The 14,508-nt window shown below is 49.8% G+C and overlaps 1 protein-coding gene across 2 annotated transcripts in view; it reads right to left on the bottom strand.

Annotated features, from left to right (window-relative positions):
- kdm4b (lysine (K)-specific demethylase 4B) overlaps nt 1-14,508 on the bottom strand; it is a 77,336-nt gene that overhangs the window by 43,619 nt on the left and 19,209 nt on the right. For both annotated transcript variants that reach the window (XM_035415558.1, XM_035415559.1), the window contains exon 5: nt 13,353-13,546. In XM_035415558.1, coding sequence (XP_035271449.1) covers nt 13,353-13,546 — 194 coding nt within the window. The remainder of the gene's footprint in view (nt 1-13,352; nt 13,547-14,508) is intronic.

The following is a 14,508-nucleotide window of genomic DNA, read 5'->3' as shown; positions in this document are numbered from 1 at the left end:
ACTTAAGTAAGAGTTGAGCCTCCAGCAGGCACCAGTCAGCGCTGACGCTCACAATCTGTTCTCAGAGTCGCTGCCAAGACTCGCTCCGAAAACTCTCGAGTCACTACCCAGGCTTGCATCGACACCGACACGTGATTTAGCATCAAGACTCGAGCGCGTTCTGAGGCGGGAATCAGCACATGGCAAGGGGAGGTGGAGGAGGAGGAGGAGGAGGAATGAGGAACGGAAGAAAGAGGTGAAGCCTGTCAGAAGAGGCGAAGACAGATAGAGCAAAAGACGGAGGAGGCAGAAGAGAGAGAGGAGATGTAAAAATATCTGTGGCAGATCTGAAGGAGAATCTGCGTTACAACCCTGCTCAGTTATTCTCTCAGATACGGGGAGGAGATGAATCACTTCAACGCCGTATCCCTTTTGGGTTTGGCGCGCGTGCGTGTGTGTGTGTGTGTGTGTGCACACATCCGTGTGTGTGTGTGTGTGTGTGTGTGTGTGTGCGTGTGCGTGTGCGTGTGTGTACGCATGTGCGTCTGTACACGTGTTTGGGTATTTGCATGTGCGTGTGCATGCATGTGTGCTTCCGTGTGTGTGTGCACGTGTGTGTGTGTACGCATGTGCGTCTGTACACGTGTTTGGGTGTGTGTGCGCGCGTGTGTACTTGTGTGCGCGTGTGCGTACGTGTGCACTTGTGTGTGTGTGTGTTTCTGCAATGACCCCAGAAGCCTTCAGTGATACTCCACCAAGTTTCCACGAAATCTGAATGAAATGATTAAATAAGTGAGCAAATCTGTTCTATCCCCTGGAAAGCCGGGGATTAGATTCTGCTTGTTACTGCCGTCATCATTATTAGCACAATTATTTCCCCCAGTTCAGAGGAAGCTTAACCCCCCCAAGACCCCCCGATGCAAATGCAAACCCTGCATTTCACCCTCCCTCCAGCAAAAGCCATTTTACACACTCTGAATAAGAAGCAGAACGCCAGGCCTGGGGCACGCTCTGGCTGTCTTACGCTGCCACCTGCTGGCCACTGCGGGCAGTGCATGCCAAAGAGTCCGCGTTTCATCAACATGGAGAAATTTCCCCGACAGATCAGAGTCTAATCCACACAACATACATGGCAGGAGATTCACCCAAAATGACCAAGCGTTCATCACAGGACGATATGTACAAACAAGGTGCTACCTTGCAGTGTCCAATTTAGTTTCTGTCCAATTTAAATATGCTCGTAATGAATGTGGCTCAAAATCTTCGGTTTATGAGGGGGAACATACACAGAGAAATATGGCTGACCACTTCTAAAAAAATAAATAAATAAATAAATAAATAAAATGACCAAAAAAAACACTGCAAAATGCTAAATAATCTAACGAGGAGAGATTTGTGCCAGAAGAGAATGTTTTTGCAATTAATGTCGGATTCTTGCCAGAACTTTATTTTTTGCAGCTGTCAAAAACTTGTTTGCTTAATGAGCACAGAGCATCTGGCTCTAACAATCAACACGTCTCCAAGCAACACATCCCCCCCCCCCCCCCCCCCGTCACCTGTTCGACACATACCTGTTGCTGAACCCCCTCACCCCCCCAAAGCTCGACAGGGTCACCGCAAATGAGAAAGGTGCTGGGTAGAGAGGCTGTGCAGAGACGGCTTGGGGGGGTGGGTGGCTGTGCAGAGACAGATTGGGGGGGGGGGTTTGGGGCCTGTACAGAGACGGATTGGGGGGGGGGGGGGTTTGGGGCCTGTACAGAGACGGATTGGGGGGGCGGGGGGGGGTTAGGTCCTGGACAGAGTCGGATTGGGGGGGTGGGGGGGTTGGGTCCTGGACAGAGATGGATTGGGGGGGTGGGTGGGGGGGGCTGTACAGCTGAGCGCGGCGGGCTTGGCGGTCTCAGAGACAGATGGCGGGAGCTCTAACGGCAGTTATTCCGCGGGCCGCCGCTGAGGGTTCGCCACTGCAGAGGCCGCGATGTCACATGGTACGCAGGCCAACGGAGGCCAAGCTCCGCAGTTATAATTACACAATCAGCGCGTCCTCCCTCCGTTAGAGCCCTCCCCCTCGCCGCTGGCATCGCTGCGTTTCCATGGCAGCACCGCGTCCGAAGCCTCGGGGACGGCCGCATGATAAACAAACGAAGAACGGAGACGCACCCGAGCTTCCTGACGCTCCCGAGCTTCCTGACGCACCCGAGCTTCCTGACGCACCCGAGCTTCCTGACGCACCCGAGCTTCCTGACGCACCCGAGCTTCCTGACGCTCCAGAGCTTCCTGACGCTCCAGAGCTTCCTGACGCACCCAAGCTTCCTGACGCTCCAGAGCTTACAGACCTTCCAGCTGTACAGCATCGCTATGGCAATATTACTTTTTTCCGTTTTTTTTATTTTTTTTAAAGAGAGAGTGAGAGAGTGTGAGCGAGGGAGAGAGAGAAAAAGAGAGAGCGAGAGAGAGGTCCCTTGGATGAAGGCTTACATATCCAGCCATCTCCCTCACACAGTTCCCATGTTGTATTCAGAATGGCTGTGTTTGCAGAACAGCGCTCAGGGATAATAATGAACAGGAGCAGAAGTCCCGTCTGCAGTAACGCAGGAGCAGGAGGAGGCGCAGTACTCCTGTCTGCAGTAATGCAGGAGGCGCAGTACTCCTGTCTGCAGTAATGCAGGAGGCGCAGTACTCCTGTCTGCAGTAATGCAGGAGGCGCAGTACTCCTGTCTGCAGTAATGCAGGAGAAGGCGCAGTACTCCTGTCTGCAGTAATGCAGGAGCAGGAGGAGGCACAGTACTCCCGTCTGCAGTAATGCAGGAGCAGGAGGAGGTGCAGTACTCCCGTCTGCAGTATCGCAAGAGCAGCAGGAGGCGCAGTACACCCGTCTGCAGTAATGCAGGAGGAGGCGCAGTACTCCCGTCTGTAGTAATGCAGGAGCAGGAGGAGGCGCAGTACTCCCGTCTGCAGTAATGCAGGAGCAGGAGGAGGAGCAGAAGTCCCGTCTGCAGTAATGCAGGAGCAGGAGGAGGCGCAGTACTCCCGTCTGCAGTAATGCAGGAGGAGGCGTAGTACACCCGTCTGCAGTAATGCAGGAGGCGCAGTACTCCCGTCTGCAGTAACACAGGAGCAGGAGGAGGTGCAGTACACCCGTCTGCAGTAATGCAGGAGGCGCAGTACTCCCGTCTGCAGTAACACAGGAGCAGGAGGAGGTGCAGTACACCCGTCTGCAGTAACACAGGAGCAGGAGGAGGTGCAGTACACCCGTCTGCAGTAACACAGGAGCAGGAGGAGGTGCAGTACTCCCGTCTGCAGTAATGCAGGAGGAGGCGCAGTACACCCGTCTGCAGTAACACAGGAGCAGGAGGAGGTGCAGTACACCCGTCTGCAGTAACACAGGAGCAGGAGGAGGTGCAGTACTCCCGTCTGCAGTAATGCAGGAGGAGGCACAGTACACCCGTCTGCAGTAACACAGGAGCAGGAGGAGGTGCAGTACTCCCATCTGCAGTAACACAGGAGCAGGAGGAGGTGCAGTACTCCTGTCTGCAGTAATGCAGGAGCAGGAGGAGGTGCAGTACTCCCGTCTGCAGTAACACAGGAGCAGGAGGAGGTGCAGTACTCCTGTCTGCAGTAATGCAGGAGCAGGAGGAGGTGCAGTACTCCCGTCTGCAGTAATGCAGGAGCAGGAGGAGGCACAGTACTCCCGTCTGCAGTAACGCAGGAGGAGGCGCAGTACTCCCGTCTGCAGTAATGCAGGAGCAGCAGGAGAAGCAGGAGGCGCAGGCTGGGCTATGCTCCTGCTCTGATATCCAGCACCTCCCCAGCTCACAGGATGACAGGAGCAGCGCAGTAATCATCTATTTTTAACGAGGCGCAGGCTCTCTGCTCAGTGCACTGCAGGAGAGACGTTCTGGAGAGAGCAGCCGCACACACGATGAGTGGAAAAAGAGCACGGAAATGAAAATGGGTCAGAAACGGCACAAAAAGAAAAATTAATCATTCTCAGAATAAAACTAATCATATCTCTTTGGGTTTCATTAAAAAGGGCACATTTATAGTAGGTACACGCCTGAATTCTAGGAACTGAAAGAGAAAGGATTTTTTTTAAAAAGAGAAGCAGGCCTAATTAGGATGATACAACAAAACTAAAAGCCCAGCGATACTCCCACAGACCCGGCGAATTACAGCCGTGACTGCACCACTTCCGCCTGAATGCCGTTGAGCCACCGTGGGGGGGGGGGGGGGGGAGCGGGCACGGACAGGAGCTCTTCCCTACAGGTGCAGCGGGCACAGGAGTGGTAACAACGCGCCAGGCAAAATGCCAGCCAGCCCTCCTGGAGCGTGCCTGGCACAGGCTGGGACTGCATCACTGTGGCCCAGCCCAGCGTTTCCCAGCCTTTTCCCTCCCGCGGCACACTTTCCAAATTTACAGAATCTCAGGGCACACCACCGTCAACAGAAAAGAAGCGCGAGCGACGTACTGACGTTGGCGTGACGTGCCAACAGTAGGCCTAAATGTTCTTTTGGGGTTTTAATGAAGCGATGTCCATTTTAATTACATTTATTTCGGCTCTTGTGAATGGGATTTGATCATTTAAGTTTTTTTACATTCATCTGAACATAAAAAAAATTTTTTAATGGTTTTTCACACGGCACACCTGACCTCGCCTGATGGCACACCAGACTGCCGCGGCACACCAGACTGCCGCGGCACACCGGTTGGGCTTTCCACTGAGGCCTCTGGCTCTCCAAGCACACAGCATACAGAGGGCAAAGAGGAGCTGCTTAGTATGACAGGAGATACACGTGTGTGTGTGTGTGTGTGTGTGTGTGTGCAAGTGTGTCTTTTTTATGAGATTGAGTGCGTGCGTGTGTGTGTGTGTGTGTGTGTGAGAGAGTGTGAGTGTCTGAGAGTGTGAGTGTGTGTGTGTGTGTGTGTGTGTGTGAGAGAGAGAGTGTGAGTGTGTGTGTGTGTGTGTGTGTGTGTGTGTGAGAGAGTGTGAGTGTCTGAGCGTGTGTTTGTGAGAGTGTGAACAGTGCCGGACGTCACGTTTGAAGTACACTACAGTGCACTTAAGAACACTAAGTATAATCAGAAGTTCATGCCGTTATGCTGAAGTGCACTACACCGTTTCCACGCTGGTGAAGTCACAGCAGCCTGAGGTATAAGAGCCTATGAGGTAAAGAGTGAAGCCCACACTACAAACCCCACGCAGCGGGGACATGACCGACATGCAGCTGGGCGTTAGCAGTACCGGGCTGACACGCAGCAGGAGGTCACTCTGGGGGGGGGGATGGGGGGGGGAGTGAGCGCCCAACCCAGCCCAGCCCCGCCCCGCTCACAGCTAGAAGGACACAAGCAGCAGGAAATGTGATTTTGTGCGTGAGGTGCCACCGCAGATCAATAGTAATCGGATGTCTCTTCCCCTCCCTGGGCGGGTAAGAGCTCTCTGGCTCCTCCCATCGGGGGGGGCGTCAGCGCGAGCCGGGCCGTGAGTCACCGTCCTCCTGACCGGGACCTCTTTCCGTTTTTTTATTTATTTATTTATTTATTTTTTGGCAAGTCATTCTGATCATAATAAAGTGGATGGCCAATCGAGGCAATAAAAAATACATCCAATCAGTGGGTCCCATGCAAAGGCAAGGCGTCCTTTCGAGACGCACGCACACGACACACACACGCACGCACACACACACACGACTCACAGTTCTCCTTCAGGACAGCAGGGAAGCCACACAAAAGATGACGACTATAAAAAATATTTAAAATGTAAAGAGACTCATAAATATCACAGGTGCGCTGGCATCAGAAAGCCGCTGCTCTCGACACCTGCCTCGCCTCCAGGTAAACCTGCACAGCGAGCGGCCAAGCACCGAAAACAAGGCTCGCCCTGGGTACGAAAGCAGTGCATTCTGGGACGAATCCAAAAAAGCATCAACAGACTGAGGTCCTGCACTGACCTGACTGGCTGCACACACACGCACTCCAGTGCACTGGGGGGGCGGGGGGGGGCTGGGGGGGGCGGAAAGTCAATGTAAAAATGAATTAGGCTCCCGTCAGACGTGGCCCTCTGAGGCTCAGGGAGGTGGGGGGAGACATTAGGCGGAGTTTTAATTAAAAACATTTCGGCTGGACGTGTTACTCGGGGGCATCCAGACAGCCCAGACGTCTCTCACACGCCCCCCCCCCACCCCCCCCCCACCAGCAGCAGCTTGGCCGGGACGTGCGTTCTCTCCACGCGTCTCGCTCTGCGACGCTGCAGAAGACGCAGCGAGGCCCAGACTGCGTTTACAGGGCTCCTCGTTAAACCGGGGAGGACGGCTGCACACGCGTGCACACCACCCTACACCGCCTCGTTAGGGTGTGCGTGCTTTCATCCTTTACACGCATGGCTGAGAAAAAGCTGAATACTGCACGCACACACACACACACTCACACACGCACTCGCGCGCTCACTTACTCACAGTCACACACTCATTCACAAACACACTCACACACTCACACTTGCACACTCACACTCATGCACTCACTCAGATACTCATTCATTCACACACTCAGTCACTCACTCACACTTGCACTCTCACACACTCACTCACACACACGTACACTCGCACACTCGCACACTCACACACTTGCGCACTCACACACTCACACACTCTGAGCCGTGTGTGTTGGGTCGATGGAGGAACCCCAGGCTGTAGACAGGCCGTGAGGTGGGCTCGCACGCACAGCTCAGTAGGACTCGGGTTCGAACCCTGAAGCACTGAGGAGACTCACACACACACACACCCGCTCACTCACCAATCCAGTATCCGCCCTCACACAGCGCAAAACAGGGATTAGATCCCCCTACAGACACTCCACACTCCACAGGCTTACTTACACCAAGAGACACACTCCACAGAGCGGCAGAGCAATCTTAAAGGATCTGACAGCAGATCTTCCGGGGGAATCGGGGGGGGGGGGAATATGACGTTGATGGGAGCAGAGTTGCAGGGGAATGAAGTTAATTTCACAGTGGCTGCACAGGGGGTTAGAGAAACAGCCATTCCGCACAGTTTAACATACTGTAATTACCAGGAAAAAAAAGTGAAAATGATTCAATTTCAAAAAGGACTTCAAAAAAGAAAAAAAAAAACATTTACGTTAAACAGAGTTGAGGGGTGCATCCATGTGAGTACATTCGCTTTTAATGAGTGACAAGGAAAAATTACGATTCCAGGCAGGAAACGGAGAGAGAGAGAGAAAGAAAGACAGAGACAGAGAGAGAGAGCGAGACAGAGAGAGAAAAAGAGAGAGCGAGAGAGAGAGAGAGTGAGGGAGAAGCCCCCCACTGCTTGCATCACATCCAGCAATCGCTGTTTCAAGAGAACACAAATGCATGGGGGGGGGGGGGGGGGGGCTAGCCAGTCATGCTTTTCCCCCAATGCATGGAACATCTCCAGAAAAGACAGAGAATTAAATTAACCATTAAAAAAATAATAATAATAAATAGAGAAGAAACAGAAAAAGAGAGGAAGATGGTGTGAGTGAGGAGGCCACGCCTTTAAATCTCTGGTTTTCAGTGACAGAGGAAAGTGGAAAGAGCTGTTCCGGGTTTTACTCAGCGCAGTTATCCTGCTAACTCTGCGATCCCGTTTTGTGATACCGGACCCCCCAGGGCTCTCCGGCTTATCCACAACGCTGTCGCTTGAATTAGCTACAGCGGGGAATCTGGAACTCCAGTCCTGAAGGACAGTAGAGCCCGCTGGCTTTATGTGCATTTCAGCGCTGACGAGCTAAACTGATGGTACAAACAGTTCACACAACTGTTTCCATGGTCTGAACTGGCTGCTGATCAAAAAAATGAAACACTGCCCTCTGCAGGCCTGGAGGACTGCAGTTTCAGACGCCTGGTCTACATGGCATTAAATATTTGAGTGTTCATACATTCATATTAAATACACAGCAGGACTCAACTGCCTTTCAAATTGTGCCACAAACTTAATCTACAACGCATGCTTTCAGGTTATCACCGGCACTTAACTGAAAATGGCTCAAAATAAGTTAATAAATCTTAGCGCCTAAAAGAAATAATGATCACTTACGCAAGTCGGAGTCAAATAAATAAAGTGTGCGTGCGTGCGTGCGTGCGTGCGTGCGTGCGTGCGTGCGTGTGTGCGTGCGTGCGGGGGGGTTTCCAAGTTCATAATGAAAAATAGCTCCTTTTTGATCAGCATGAAGGGTATCCATAGCAACCGCAACTTTGCGCTCTGGAGAGTGGCTAAAAAACTGAGAAGCACAAATGAGAGTATATTTTCAAAGAGAAAATTCTGGAGTTTGATGACATGAGCGCATACACACACACACACACACACACACACATACACACACACGCACGCACGCACACACACACACAGACACACACACACACACACACACACACACACACACACACACACACACACACACACAGACACACACACACACGCGCACACACACACACACACACACACACACACACACACACACACACACACACACACACACACACACACACACACACACACACACACGCTCTTAATAGCCAAGGACAGGGTTTGGGAGGGAGAAGGGGAGTGAGGGGGGGGGGGGGGGGGATTCATCTCCTTTGGGCAGAATTGATTTCTGTTTACCGTTTGGTTTAGGGGGGGAAAGGGAACCCAAACGCAGGCTTTTAATTGGTGATCATTTATCTGTCCCGCTGTGGCAGCGTCCCGGGCGGGCAGCGGGAGATTTTGGGGGTGATTAATAGAGGGGTAACGCTCGGCCTAATGAAACACCCAGCCTGATAGAAGCAAGGAGTCCGACTGAGCCGCTGCTCCTAATGAGATCACACAGCCGCGGAGTGAGGGATGATGGGAGAGCAGCGCAGAACAACACTCTCTCTCTCACACCACTTAAACACAAATATACAGCACTTACACACACACACTCACACACACACACACACACACCACTTACACACACACACACCACTTAAACACAAATATACAGCACTTAAACACACACACCACTTAAACACACACACACACCACTTAAACACACACACACACACCACTTAAACACACATATACAGCACTTACACACACACACACACACCACTTAAACACACACACACACATACCACTTAAACACACACACACACCACTTAAACATACACACACACACCACTTAAACACACACACACACACCACTTAAACACACATATACAGCACTTACACACACACACACCACTTAAACACACACACACACACACACACACACCACTTAAACACAAATATACAGCACTTAAACACATACACACACACACACACACACACACCACTTAAACACACATATACAACACTTAAACACACACACACACACCACTTAAACAGATACACACACACTCCACTTAAACACACATATATACACACACACACACATACAGTACTTGAACACACAGACGCACACACTACTTATACCCATACACACACCACTTAAACACACATATATACACACACAAACACACCACTTATACCCATACACACACACACACACCACTTAAACACACTTATAAACACACACACCACTTAAACGCACACACACACAGACACACACAACTGCTGGGCAAAAAGAGAGGGAGAGAAGAGAGAGGAGACAGAGGAGAGGAAAAGATGAGAGAGGGAGAGAGCGGGAGAGAGAGAGCCCTAAAGACAGAGGGGACACACTGGCAGAGTTCTCCCCTTCTCTGTCAGATAAAAGCAGAGTCAGATTCGGTCCAAGTACAGGCTCAGTGACCCTGCTCCAGCAACAGAGAAAGGCAGACATAAAAAGTCATGGTTGCCAAAAGATTAATGTTTATGTGGTCACTGTAAAAAGAGGAGAGGTGGAGACAGAGATGCAATTCCTCCTAACACTGAGAGAAATATACTGAGGTAAGAAAAGAACATTTCAGTAAATTTTCTCAACTTCAGAACAACTTTTCTGCCCTGAAAAATGAGGAAAAGCTGCTAAAAATCATTTCAAGAGAAGGACCAACAGCGCCCCCCACAGGACATTTCAGCCTGTGGTACCCACTCACAGAAGGGACAGTGAGTCCCGGGTCACCCAGCGATACAGGATAACCACCATTCAGAGATATCATACAATAGCTTATACTCACATAATCATTTTATCTTATTTTTTTAAATAATCTTCGTACATTTATTTAAATATAAATTAACGTTTTCCTTTTAAATAGTTTAACCACATTTAGTACGAACTACAAAACTAAATCCTCAGTTAAGATGTTTACGGTACTTGTGCTACCCTCCATTTTATTTAATCAACTCGCATAATGCTTCAGCAATATTTACTGTTTGTACTTCACACCAATAAAGCATACTGAATTTAATTAAACTGAGAGAGGGAGAGGGAGGGAGGGAGGGAGGAAAGGAGTGAGGGAGAGAGGGGGGGGAGGGAGAGAGAGAGATAGAGGGAGGGAAAAGGAGATATCTACACGGCGGGGTATGATGTCGACAGGGCTACACTTAAGCGCAGAATCCTCCAGAACACAAGAGCAGCCTGGACGCAAGAACGAAGAACGATGCACAAGTCTCAGGACCAAAGACCCTGCTAAACAGGCAACCCAGAGAGAGACCGGTCACCAGCTCAGCCTGGCCTGGGTGTCAGTGAGCTACTGCAGCAAGCATGCCACCTGGTAGCTCTTATTCTCTTTTTTTGACCGGCCAGCCCTGTAAACGCGCATGTCCGTGACTGAGTGAGTGATGAAGTTACACCGCGCATGTCTGTGACTGGGTGAGTGACTGATGAAGTTACACCATTGGTCGGCCGGTTAGGTCCAGCCATATACTAGGTTTTGACCTGCTCTTGTTTCCCTTTCATGTATGATACCTGCACGGGTCGTTATTATACATTCCAATGACGATGGGGAGCGGCGGGAAAGTAAAATGCAGGAAGGCTTCGTTAAAGTAGGACCGCACCGAGTAAGCCTGTAAACCTAAACCCGCACTTTTAAAATATAACGGCTGAAACTCACCCAAGATGCTTCCCAAAAAAAAAAAAAAAAAAAAAAAAAAAAAAAAAAAAAAAAAAAAAAAAACCCTCCCCTCGAGCTTTAATCAATAGACAACAACAATAATAAGCGTAAATTAAGAATCGGTAGCAGGGAAATGCTGAAAAGGTTTGCGGCTATCGATCCTGGCAGTGGCGGAAGTGAGGAGGTTTTAATCCCGATAATTTTGGAGGCACGCGCTCGTTCCTCACGCGGGGTTTAAACAGCGGGGCTGCGCCGCCACGCGCGCCGTGTCAGAACGCACCAAGGTCGCCATCGTTACCGTAAACTGCAGAAGTACTACTCGTGCCATTCGCGGTACTCGCGCAGAAACGCTTTTTTATCTTTATTACTTTGGCAATGGCAGAGAAGTGTACAAGGGATTAGCAAAACCGCAGTTACTTCAATTCCCGAGCCACCGTGAACATCATCCATGCCCATTCTACCGTAAACAAATTATTTTTTTATCTGACTTTTTTACGAAGGGATACGTCCAGTGGAAATTAGCATGGGTAATGTTCCTCAGACTCCTAGTCAGATATGTGTTTTAAATACTTTAACTCTTTAAGATGCTGCCAAATTGTAAATATCACCTTAGAATTTTCAACGAAACATGTCACTAACCAAAATGGACAACCATGACAAACTTTTTTGCTCTGAATATTGTCAAAAAAAATAGACGTTTCTCCCACGGTTTCAGTAATCACCAGTAATTTTAGGGCAGCTAATGGGTTAAAGTATTTCATTTGATTCCTACGCAGCACTGAGGAGGAAACAGACGGATTATGGACGGTTAGTTGAAACTCAAAATCAGCGATAGGAGAAATTAACAGTAACTGGCCAATTCAGCCCTTCAGTTCGAGGCAGAAAAACGTATGAACTGGAGATAATGACTGGAATATGGAATCTCCGTCGTCATGCCTCACTGCGTAGCAGTGGACTCCAAGTACATCTACAATTCTTTTTGATATACGCACGCATGCACACACACGCGCGCACGCAGTACTTCAATCAGATCAAGCGCAATTGCGTTTATAATCTCTCAAGAAGGTTGGATCCGTGACAGCTTGGTCTGGTTTTATCATCACCGCGGCAGTTTATGTGTACATACTGCCCTCCAGTGGCTACCCGTAAAACTACACCATCCAACTGCCTGCGAACACATGTAATCACATATATACCTTGCAAACGCTCAACGCTCCCAGACAAATGTTTAAATTACAGTGGCTTTTAAAGGAGAACTTCACTCATTTTATAACAGTTTCTGTCGTTGTCTTTCACCCTGACTGTAGTAAAAAAAAAAAAAATGCAGCCAAACGTACACGTTATGCAGAACTCCCACAATGCATTCCTTCGTCCCATGCCCACGTTGCAAAACACATGCAAACCAATGGTGAGGGTGAGGCGCAGACAGTGGGTTAGAAGAGGCAGGTACAGGGGTCATACAGGTGAGGTAAGTGGGGCTAAGTTAGGACAGGTGACTTATCAGGAGTGAGGCAGAACAGGTGAGGTGCGGGGGGTGAAATGGGAGAGAATCCCATCAGACAGCCAAGATCCAACTACTACAGGACCTGAGTCACCCCAGCAGCCTTTAAAGTGGATGTCTGCCCTCTCATACATTTGTGTTTAGTGAGTTTACCTTTCTACATCCCATAATTTTTCCAGAGTTCAACCTGACAGCCATTTTAAATGGGGCCTGTGAATCATTTTCCCAAATTATTATTATTTTGTTTCTTTCTTTCTTTCTAAAAATCCCCTCAGGAAAAATATCACAGCTTAGCGCAACCAGCTTGGTGCACCAGACCAGATGGTACACCAGCTAGCTTAGCCAGGCTAGCACACACGTGCTGGTGAAACCAGACCAGACGGTACACCAGCTAGCTTAGCCAGGCTAGCACACACGCGCTGGTGAAACCAGAGCAGACGGTACACCAGCTAGCTTAGCCAGGCTAGCACACACGCGCTGGTGAAACCAGACCAGACGGTACGCCAGCTAGCTTAGCCAGGCTAGCACACACGCGCTGGTGAAACCAGACCAGGCGGTACGCCAGCTAGCTTAGCCAGGCTAGCACACACACGCTGGTGAAACCAGACCAGACGGTACACCAGCTAGCCTAGCCAGGCTAGCACACACGCGCTGGTGAAACCAGACCAGGCGGTACGCCAGCTAGCTTAGCCAGGCTAGCACACACGCGCTGGTGAAACCAGATCCCGTCTGCAAACGCGCGGACGCTACAGAAACGAAGACTGAAAGGTGAATTGACCGTGAGACGCGGCATGCCGGCAGTCTTAGTCTCAGTCTCAGTCGGGCGGGAGAAAGGGACTGACCAGGACTTGGGCTCGCCGAAGTGCAGGTAGTTGATGCTGTAGAGGTCCATGTCCTCGGTGTGCCAGGCGAAGGTGGTCTTCCACATGCCGAAGTACAGGTACGGGGTGTTGACCCCCTCAATCACGATGCCGCACTCCTGCTCCACCATGTCCAGCAGCGTGTTCAGGCGGCTGATGTTCCACTCCCCGATGTCCTGGACGCAGGACACAGGACGCAGGACGCAGGACACAGGACACAGGACACAGGACACAGGACACAGGACACCGGACACAGGACACAGGACACAGAACGAGACGTGTGAGAACGCTGTTTCAGGACCCACCGTTACCGTAACCAGGATAGGGAGGCACGTTTCGCCTTCATTAGTCAGGAAACACGAGACTTTCATACCCGGAAATGTCTCAACCAAACACAAACTTGGGTATGTCATAAGCACACACACCTCAAGAGGTTTTTAAACCAAGAGGGGCACTGTAACAGGGCAGGGGGGGTTGGGGGGGGGGCTTTTGAACATTAGAACATAGGATTTTCTGGGGTGGTGGGGTCCAAAGTGAGATCTTTTCATGGGACCCAAAATACCTGTTGTTGCCCCCTGTCTCTGATAGTTGATAGAAGGAGGCCACTTCAGCCAGTCAATCAGTACTGGCTCAGAGACATTTAAGGTCTGATAAATCTGTTTTGCTGATTAATTATAAGAAGAAGAAGAAAAAAACAGGAAGAAAACTAAATAAGCCTCTTAACTTTTTTCCGTTTTTAACATTGATTGGCATTTGGTCTTTTAGACAAAAAACCTAAAATAGCATGGGTAAAATAGGCATATATCTATGCTCTAGCTGAAGCATAAGAAATTCTGTGCGTTTGGACTCCTCCACGTTTTTTTTAAGGGGAAAGAAATCCAAAACTGCACACGTTCTTCTTCAACTTGAATTTTACTTCAAAACACCTGAGATGGGAGAATCGATCGAATGACTACAAGGCCAGTAAAATCCCCCAGACATACACAACCAAATCCACCAGGTGGCGCCAAAACCATACTATTCATTCAGGGAAACTGCCTTGTTGTTTCTTAGTGAATTGCTAATGGAAGAATGGCAAATTAATGATCACATTTTATAACATGTGATCAGAGGGGACTTCCAAACATGCTGAAGATTA

The sequence above is a fragment of the Anguilla anguilla genome, chromosome 4, assembly GCF_013347855.1.
Source record: "Anguilla anguilla isolate fAngAng1 chromosome 4, fAngAng1.pri, whole genome shotgun sequence".
Lineage (NCBI taxonomy): Eukaryota > Metazoa > Chordata > Actinopteri > Anguilliformes > Anguillidae > Anguilla > Anguilla anguilla.
The sequence above is the reverse complement of the archived record's forward strand: the minus strand, read 5'-3'. Positions and strand labels throughout refer to the sequence as shown.